Raw genomic sequence first — 10782 nt, forward strand, 5'->3', positions numbered from 1 at the left:
AAGAAATGATTCGATCCACCGACATCAATAACCTTTTTGCTTAACAATTCCCTTAGCAGTTCTTCAGAGCAGTTGCTTTTGAGGGTGTTTGTCGGGAAAAAGGTAATTTCTCTACGTTGATTGCAGAGCCTGCAACGGGTCTGCAATCATCCGCTTCTGCAGCGCGACTCTGCTTGAAGCTTGAACCAATGAAGCAGTGCGCCAATCTGCTGCTTCGTTGGTTCTTTGCTTTGCTGCTTTTCAAAAGTGGGGAGTCCGCTTCTTAACCCCTCTCAAAACCATTTAAAGATGTCAATCATGAGTCACTTTTATGCAGATTAAAATCACTAACTGGGACTCTTTGTTGTTGCAGGCAAGAAACGAGAATCGTCCTCCGTTCTGTTCGCACAGCACCAAACACTGAGTCGCTCTCTGCAGAGTCACGTTAGTGTCCGGTCGGAAATAATAACTTCAAAGCAAATTGGCGTTTTAAATCAAATGACACCCCTTTCTAAACATAGCAATACAGATAATAAACTACAATCGACCAAAATGAGATATCCTGCGTTCTTTATGAATTACATCCTGACGTGCATCGCAGCTGGCTGCAAAAGCTCAGCTCAGAGTCTATGTATGGAGTTACATTTGTGCCATTTATGTCTGAAAGGAAATACTTTTGACAAAACTAAAGATTTTGTTTATTTCTATTTATGTCCAGAGATCAAGGATCCACCATGGAGAGTTTATTTTTGTCAGGCATCAACGATCCAGTGACCAATTTCATACTTATTTAGTTTAAGACTCAATAAAATGTTGTTAACATAGAAAACCTGTACAGCCTACTTTTAGTACACAGAAAATTCACAATAGGTAATAAGGGAATCAATAAGGAATCGGATCGACAAGGGGAATAGATAGATAAAATCTTATCAATACCCATCCCTACATTTAAATACTAAAATGGCACATGACTGACTGTATGCGAGCACCACAGCATAACCAGAGCAGAGTTAAGGTGCCACTTGCACAACTTTGATCCATGCACTCTGTCGTGCATGAGTAAACTTGTCTCAAACCCATTGTAAATGGTGTGCGGCTTCATGCAAGTGCGCAAAGAAAATTGAAATGTTTAAACTCTCCATCACGCATTAATTATGTGAACACTACGCAAACAATTAAACACTGCGTATGAGTGCGAGTGACTGAGTCTGTGCACCACATCAGAGCGCAGCTCCTCTGAATGATTATAACGAGGTCTTAAATCTATTATAAATGTACTTTTACAGCTGCTCACAATGAACATACAACTGTTTTACCAAGCCATTACAATATAAACATGACAAATAATTACCTTTTTAGACGGTTCCAAATACATTCTCCACCTCATTCAGAGGATGAGAGAGAGAGAGAGAGAAATAAAAAAAGCTGCTGCTGGAGCGGTCCTCTGTGATTCCAGAAGTGATTAGAGGCATTTTCAACAGCCCACTCTGAGAAAAAATAATTAATCCACTACAAAATAATAATTTTATATACAGAGCATCCAGCGCATAACATGGGGCATCCAGTGAAACAAAGCATAGCGTCCAGCTGGGAACACAGTGGGTGGGATTGTCACAACGAAGTGCGTGCAAATGCGCGGATCAAAGTCGTGCAAGTGTCAGGGCACCTTTAGTTAAAAATAGTCAGCCAAGGCTATCCTCTGGTACAAAGTCAAAGCCGTGTAAAACCAGTAAGTGAAGCATAACCTTTCAAATCTGATCCTCTGAATAACAGATGTAATTTGAGGAGAATACTGTTCAGAAATCTGAAACAGGCCAGACTGACACGTCAGGAAAATGCCTGTCTTTCCAACTTCACATTCAAACAAAATACAATTTGTAAGGCTCAGGGGCCAAATCCATGCCACAACACTCACTGTTAAACACTTTTTTAAAATGATCACACCCCCCCCATATACTTGACTATGACTGTGAAATTGGGATGAAAGTAGATTTTTGAGTCTCGTAATCAGAATTTGTTTTGGAACAAGTAGCCAGTTATTTATTTGTAATGACTGAAAAAGTTGTTTCACAATTGTTTATTTACTCATATTTTCTCCACTGTAAACCTCAAACGTGAGACACAATCCAGTTTTTTTTCCCCATTCACACTCACACACACTCATCTTCAACCGCTTAGTCCAATTAAGGGTCGCGGGGGGCTGGAGCCTATCCCAGCAGTCAGAGCGCGAGCCGGGGTACACCCAGGACTGTCAGTCTGTCAAAGGGGCACAAACAAACAAACAAAAACATATTCACACCCACGGACAATTTAAATATTCCAATCCACCGAACCCGCATGTCTTTGGATGTGGGAGGAAACCCACGCAAACATGGGGAGAACATGCAGACTCCACAAAAAGGCCACAGGCAGGAATTGAACCCATGACCTTCTCACTGTGAGGCAACAGTGCTAACCACTAAGCCACCATGCTGCCTTTTTCCATTCAAGAAAAATTTATTAAAATATTCAATGTAAAATATTGCAAACAGCACTCCCTATAAGTTTTGTTCCAAAGAAATGTAAAAACATATGTTTAGTTCAACACTGTATTCTCCAAAATATTATGAGAGGCAAGAATGTGGAGCCCCTTGTGACACTAATTTGCTGATCCAGGCAATATCATCAATTATGTCTTCAATTAATCAGATATAAAGTACTTTAAAGCATTTTAAACAACATAACAATAGTACCAAGCCTCTCCCTGAGCAATGGTGCTTGCGCCATCATGCAGACTTAGGGTGTTCCCTTTCCGTTTTCCAGAGTACTTATTTATTTTTTCATGTCGTTGCAAGTTTTTGAGCATTCCTGTACTGTAACCACAGGTAGTCTGTGGAATCCTCAATTTAAATACGCAATAAGTCTATTTCAGATGATCAGCACAGACCACTTTCTCTTAAAAGGGTTTGTTTTTTACTCAGTATGCTGTTTTGGAAAGTTGTAGTGTCTGCTGCTCCATTAATTAGCTCCTTACACCAGTAATACAGATGCTCCGTGCCTTCTCTGTTTTTTGTGGGAGCATTACAGGGTCACATACTGGCCTGGCGTATACACTACTTTGATGATAGGAATTAAACATTTTCTATAACTGAACTGAGTTACTCAAGTAATCATTTAAGCCCTACATTAATTAAAAACATTACATAATTCATCACTCGGACACAGCTTATTCAATATATTAATTAACTCAATGAGAGTTCTCCTGCCCTATTTCTTAAATGGCTGCGGTGATATGTTTTATTAAGCACCTTGAATTAAAGCTGAATGCCTACACTACAAGCACATCTGGTTTCTTTTCACCTCTGTTGTGAAAGTATACAATGACTAATAAATATTGCATCACTGTCAACCACTTACGACCTGCTTACACATGAAAACTAATCACAAAATTGATGTATGAATTGGCAATGCATGTATTTGAAGTAGTAGGGCCAAAATATTTGTATCCAATGGCCACATAAATCCCTACACCAAGGTGACAAAGCTAAAAATGCAAATATAAACTCCAAATCTTGAAAGAGAGTTAAAAAAAAAGTTCACTTTCTCTGTTTATTTTTTTTTTTTTGCTTTTTCTCAGGGTTGCCACAGCAAATCCAATATGGATCTGCACGCTGGATTGGCACAGGTTTCAGATATCCTTCCTGACGCAACTCCACATTACAGGCCACTCAAAAATGTTTAAAGTGTTTCTGTATAAACATGGAACACAGCAAGCCTTCAAAGCAGAAAGGCTATGGGTGTTTTATTTTTTTTATGCACTGGCTACAGGTACAGGAGACCGAATGCTTCCGATTGGCTGATCATCATGTGACAACCCCTTGTTATCCTCCTTCCTCAAGTTTCTACATATACAGCCGATTTGTCAACCCCCAACACTAACCCCGATCCACAGCACTCAAAATTCCTCAACATGTATACAAACATTTGTTGTAGATCTGTAACTTTCGTGCCGTACCTGTAAAATCCATCTGTAGAATCCAAAGACACATCTCTGATACCTGTAGTCACTTCATTAAAAATAAAAAATTAAACTTAAAGTCAGTACACCATCCTGGCGCATCAAATGTTAACAACTAGATCCCCAATCTGATCAAGCACAATAAGAACAACATCTGTTAGATATTCCCCAGCAATGACATTAAATATATAAATTGACCAACATGACAAATGCCTTTACATTTGCCAGTTTATCAAGTTAGGTAAACTTTTAAGTCAGTTTATACTGCATGATTTTCTTCACATCCTCAGATTATCATCACCATTTTGGTTTTATGAATTTCCTCAACACTTTTCTTCTGTATGATCATCTTGTCAAATGAAATTAGTCATTTTTAAACCATTCACACTCACAGCTTCCTGATTCACTCCTTTTCTCCTCAACCTATAACTGTGATCTCCTTAATCACAAATAATAATAATTTATAAAATAATGAAAATGAGCACTGAGTGGAAGAAAAACTTTATAGCGAAGCAATCAGTGAGAAATTAATCAGGTCCAACCTACTCAAACACACCTCGCATGGAAGAAAGAGTATACGAGGGCTGTCAATAAAGTATAGGTCCTTTTTATTTTTTTCAAAAACTATATGGATTTCATTCATATGTTTTGACGTCAGACATGCTTGAACCCTCGTGCGCATGCGTGAGTTTTTCCATGCCTGTCGGAGACGTCATTTGCCTGTGAGCACGCCTTGTGGGAGGAGTCGTCCAGCCCCTCGTCGGAATTCCTTTGTCTGAGAAGTTGCTGAGAGACTGGCGCTTTGTTTGATCAAAATTTTTTCTAAACCTCTGAGACACATCGAAGTGGACACGGTTCGAAAAATTAAGCTGGTTTTCGGTGAAAATTTTAACGGCTGATGAGAGATTTTGAGGCGATACTGTCGCGTTAAGGACTTCCCACGGTGCGAGACGTCGCGCAACGCTCTCAGGCGCCGTCGTCAGCCTGGTTCAAGCTGAAAACCTCCACATTTCAGGTTCTATTGATCCAGGACATCGTGAGAGAACAGAGAAGTTTCAGAAGAAGTCGGTTTCAGCATTTTATCCGGATATTCCACTGTTAAAGGAGATTTTTTTAATGAAAGACGTGCGGACGGGTCCACGCGTCGGGACGCAGCCGGCGCGGTGCGGCAGCACAGGAAAAACACCTCCGTGTTGATAACCATTTATAAAATCCAGGCGGCTTTTGACGGCTTTCAGTGGCGTGAGTATATGAGAAATTGTTTAACAGCTGGACATGTTCCAACTTGTCCTTAAGGCTTCCAACGGAGGTGTTTTTCCTGTGGCGGAGCGCCGCAGCGGCTGCGAGCCGACGCTGCAATCCGTCCGCACGTCTTTCATTAAAAAAATCTCCTTTAACAGTGGAATATCTGGATAAAATGCTGAAACCAACTTCTTCTGAAACTTCTCTGTTCTCTCAAGACGTCCTGGATCAAGAGCCTGAAATGTGGAGGTTTTCAGATTGAAACAGGCTGACGACGGCGCCTGAGAGCGCTGCGCAACGTCTCGCACCGTGGGAAGTCCTTAAAGCGACAGTATCACCTCAAAATCTCTCATCAGCCGTTAAAATTTTCACCGAAAACCAGCTTAATTTTTCGAACCATGTCCACTTCGATGTGTCTCACAGGTTTAGAAAAAATTTTGATCAAAGCGCCAGTCTCTCAGCAACTTCTCAGACAAAGGAATTCCGACGAGGGGCTGGACGACTCCTCCCACAAGGAGTGCTCACAGGCAAATGACGTCACCGACAGGCGTGGAAAAACTCACGCATGCGCATGAGGGTTCAAGCATGTCTGACGTAAAAACATATGAATGAAATCCATATAGTTTTTGAAAAAAATAAAAAGGACCTATACTTTATTGACAGCCCTCGTATACTTTCTTCCAGACCTCGTATTTGATCTGTTTTATATCATTTTAAAACCAATACTTTGGGGTTTCTTGCTTGTATGAAGACAAAGTGAGTAATGTGAAGATCTTTCATAAGCTGTGGTATCTGATGAGTTTTTCGATCTACTTTCTGTGAGTGATTAATCGTTATCACCGTCAGGGTCAGAGCACGATGGCTCCGACTGCTCCCAGCTGATTCCCTGCAATGATTGCGATCCAGGATGTAGGCTAACCCCGTAGAGTTTCCGAGAGCCCTTTCACAAGTCAAGCATGACGAAAATAAATTCAAGACTTAGCGGTAAGTGGTTCAACTGTTGTGGCTGAAAGGAAAACACCACTGTGATGAGTCCGGCTCAATTTCGAGGTTTGTGGAAGCAGTAAGGAGAGTTTCGATGGTTCCACTCTAGCGCCATAATTTTAGTCACACTTTCCTCTCAGCTAGCCAGTTAGCTCCACAACGCGCTGCTCTTGTCTTTACACAATCAACGGTGTCACCGGCAAAAGTTGAAATAACGTGAGTGTCTGTTAACTTACCCGTCTCTGCCGGGGTTTTCATGGCTGTTGGTGCGCTTCAGTCACTTTTCCCAGCCGGTGTTAACTTTGGACACTTGACTTGGCTAACTAGCGTGTAGCCCCGTTAGCTCGCAGTTAGCCTCGGCTCCACTCCTTCCTCCGGGCTTCTTCTCAAACTGCCTCTACAAAGAAGCTGCGACTCTGTTTAGAAACTGGTCGAAGCTCCGCTGCCTCTCCGCGATTTTTAAGTTTTCTCATCGGCGTTTTCTGGACAACTTTCTGCGCCGCTGACTTAGTTTTTCAGCAGGTCTGCGCTCTAAAAAGTTGCCCTGAGTGTCGTGGGGGAAGTTTGGGAGAGTCGCGCTGCGGAATGCCACCGCGGCTCTAAATCTTCACTCCGCTGGTCGTGCCGGCGCCGCGCGCTCCATTCCTCCTCCACAACATCGCCCTCGTCGCCAGCAGCGGCGCGTGTGAGTAGAACAAAAGTAGCCAAAGTATGTCTTGTGTTGTTTCTCCGTGGCACGGACTTTTTCTTTTTCCACTCACTTCGTGCTCGCTCGGCCCCCCTTCCTCTGGCGGGGTGTCGTGTTTCGCTCTCCTCTTGCCACACGGTGCCGCCCACGCTGACCCGCGGAGGGAGGGCCAGAGAGAGTAACTAAACGCCCACTTGTTGCCAAAGATCGTCTATGTGGACGATTACTGTTGCTCCCCGAACAAGAGTGCAAATAGATATCTGGACGTTACCTGTGATATTAAAAAAAAAAAAAAAAGATAAAGTCCACACTCTTACTTTACATATTTCAAATCATCTAAAAGTTTATGAAAAATTATCTATGAAATAATTATCATAATTATGCCAACTATGAGATCATGATATGCTAAACTAGGATTGTGTCATAGTAAGTCATAACTGGAGCTGCACTCAGAGAGCGCAAGTACCTCCGCCAGCAGTCACACTATGAAATAAACAATGACCGAACTGGAACTTCAAAATGATAAAATTCAAGTCGGATCAAACATTTCTTAAAGAGTTCTGTCATTAAACCAACAATATCCTGCAAGTGGTTCCACTTCAAAATTCCAACTAAACATTGACCAAAATGACACTTCAGAATGGTGAAACTCAAGTGGGATCTAAATTGATTATGCATTTATCATGTTTTGTGTGACCTTGTCCTTAACATTTAACCTGTGACCTTGAAAAGTGAACTCACTGTATTCTAGGATCCAATACACTTCCTTTCATCAGATTTACATACAGAATATTGATTTTTTTGGGATAACTTTGACCTTGATCTAACTTTTGAAGGTCAAGGTCGAAGGCCAAGGTCAATCAGAAACCATCTCCCTAAGAGGAACAATATGAGCCACATTGGGAGTTTCTGTGTTAAGTAGTTCCGAAGTTATGGCTGATTATGTGAGTTTCATTTTGTCCCTGACTTTGACCTTGAAACTTGAGCCATGACCTTGAAAAATTAACTCACTCTATTCTAGGATTATCTGAACCATATGTCCAAATTTTACAGCAATAGATAACTTACCAATAAACAAACAAATGCAGGAGATCACATAACTTCCACCCAACTTCAATGGCAAATGGGAAATGGAGGTTCCAGCAGTATTGCATAGCAGCACAGAGGGTAAGAAGCACACAGAGTATCAAAAGTGAAAAAAAGAAAAACAGTTTGCAAATATAAATATAAATGCAAATACACAAATAAATACCAGACATACTGGTTTATTGGCTACTACTGTTCCTCTCATTCTCCTTCCCGACCTCTGTCTTCCTGTTACTCCTCCTCCCCCCAGGGACAGGACCTCCGTCTAATGCTCACAGGGACCAATTAAATTAGAAGTTGCAAAATAAGGTCCGCCTGCTGTCACGCCCATATTGTGTTTTATAAAAACTCTTTTGTCTTTGTTTGGGATTCTGAATGAATGGATCTCCTGCGAGAGAGAAGTTCTTCGGAATCCAGGCCTGTTTTTCACTGGGATTTTGAATAAATTTAATCTGAGAAAAAGTTTGACTTTGTACTTTGTAAGGGACAGTATTACAATAAGAACGGGGGTAGAATTTGGAACTCCTAAGTCAAGTCTCAAGTCATAATATCCACCAAATTGTTTGCAAGCTGACTTGAGAATGACTTAACAGTGACTTCATTCCACCTCTGTTAAAATACTTACCTGTTATTTCAGATTAGATGATTTCTTGTTTAACACAAGGAACCTTGGACATTTATTTTTAGGCAAATAAAATAGCATTGAAATGTGTACATTTTTTAAGTCTGGTAGTTTATTCATATCTCATTTCAACCAGAAAAAGAGCCACTGTAAATAAATACAAATGTTTATTAGAAATGCAACAGGAGATAATTTAACAATGACTGCAGTGTGATTGTAAATTAAGATTTCTGTGACATAAACCTCATGATGGAATCATTTTTTTTAATCGAATCATTTCAACTTGTAATTGCGTCAGAATATGTCATTGCCTTTAATGTTGTGATCAGGACACCGTCATTTCTAAAATATCAATTTGACAAGTGATTGTGAATGTTTTAAAATTATGCTTAATAGGGCAGGGCTTCTTTCTGCTTGTGCACATGTCTTTTGACTTAACTTTGATTTCGTGGACATTTTTAATTATCCATTCATTTATCATTAAAATATAAAATGAAACAGCTTTTTAAAAAATAATAAAATAGTTGCTGTTTAAAGAGCCTTTTATTTAGAAGCAGGTGTTGGTTTGCTGGATTCTCAGGACATTTAACCAGATGATGGTCTCTTCTGCAGCTTTGGCCTCTGGTGGAGTTGTTGAAGACACTTTTCTCCCATTTTGAAGAGCAGAGATGTTTTCTTCCAACTGGACTTCATGATGTTCAGCTCATCATGTGAAGTTTTTGAAGTGCATCTGAATTTAGGTTGCCTGCACAGCAAATGTTCCTGATTGGACAAATAAAATAAATAAATATAAAGAAACACTAAACAGTTAAAAAAAAAAAAAAAAACAGTGTTGCAGACCGAACGGTCTCCCGTTAAAGTCGGTCTGCTTTTGCATCTGCGCACGCGTCATTTGGACCACAGCAGCACATCTGAGAGGGCATCTATGCGATTATTAACCATCAGATGATAAAGGTAAAACCTCTTAAATAATTCTAAAGTCACTTTTAAGCAGAAACAAGGGCGTTTTAAGCAGAAATGTGGCAAAATTCTGTGACGCTTTGAAATGACCGACCCACAGTGAACGCATCAGCTAGCAGCTCGTTTAGCCGCGGCACTGTGATCGCTTCATCTGTCTTTTATGATGAAATAATGCTGAATTTATGTGGAAATGATTGTTGTACAAAAGCTTTCATTATCTGTTGCTGAGATAGATGATGGCTGGAGTGCAGTTTGAAGCAGAAACAAGGTTGCAAAAGGCGGACCAATTTTCAGGGGGGACTGTTCAGTCGGCGACACCATAAAAATACTTGGAAAAAAAAAACACTCTAACAAAATCTAAGTTATTTAAAGCTGAGCTTTTTGTGGTCTCAGAAGTAACAAAAAAGCTGTAGCTTTATTTGGTAATTAACGTGTTCACTCAGCTCAACTGTGCAAAGGCTAAGCTAATGTTAGCTGAGCATTAAAACTTCAGCAGTGCAGTAAACCCAAGTGCCCAAGTACCCAAATGCAATACGGGTATTGAATGCATATCCTACAGTTGGCTGACTTATATACACCTACTGGCTCCTTTGTAAAATACATGTATATATTCTTATTTATCTTTTTATATTTACTTTTTTACACCTTTGCACTACGGGAGTTGTCTTTTAATTTCGTTGTACCTTGTGTATAATGACAATAAAAAGCGTTCTATTCTATTCTAAACGTCACATTTTATTTTTAAATTATTCTCACCTCGAGTAAGCTGCAGAACTAAGCTCTGTTGGTTGAACTGGGTGTTTGTATATATTCAAAAGTGAGGAATTTCAGATCGAGTCGGTCTGCTCCATTACCGCGTCTGCCTGCCTCGCTCTGCCCGGGGATGAGGCCTGAACTCTACCTCCTCTCTCGGCCCGGCGTCACTCTGAAGAGTAGCTGAAAAAAAGCTTCTCCCAGCAGGGTGATGGGAGAATCGTTGTACTGCTGTTTTTAAAGCTTTGTTGTGGTTCTACAGACGCAAATCCAAGATGGCGATCGCTCAGCTTTGTTCGAGTTGTGGAAACAGCCTGAGTGTGACGTAACAATCTCTGCCCCCCTTGCCACTTCCAACACAATGCATCTGATGTCACTGACGTGCTGGGAGGCGTTAACTGTCTCATCTGACGCCTTCAATCTGAAAGGCCCATTAGAAGTATCTAATTATGACTATCTTATACCTTTGAT

At 40.6% G+C, this 10782-nt stretch overlaps 1 protein-coding gene across 1 annotated transcript in view; it reads right to left on the minus strand.

Annotated features, from left to right (window-relative positions):
- erf (Ets2 repressor factor) overlaps nucleotides 1-7036 on the minus strand; it is a 92204-nt gene extending 85168 nt beyond the window's left edge. The window contains exon 1 of the mRNA XM_034160669.1: nucleotides 6439-7036. Within this exon, the coding sequence (XP_034016560.1) occupies nucleotides 6439-6460 (22 nt within the window). The 5' untranslated portion in view covers nucleotides 6461-7036. The remainder of the gene's footprint in view (nucleotides 1-6438) is intronic.
- Between the last annotated feature and the right edge of the window lie 3746 nt (nucleotides 7037-10782).

Source organism: Thalassophryne amazonica, chromosome 20 (genome assembly GCF_902500255.1).
Source record: "Thalassophryne amazonica chromosome 20, fThaAma1.1, whole genome shotgun sequence".
Lineage (NCBI taxonomy): Eukaryota > Metazoa > Chordata > Actinopteri > Batrachoidiformes > Batrachoididae > Thalassophryne > Thalassophryne amazonica.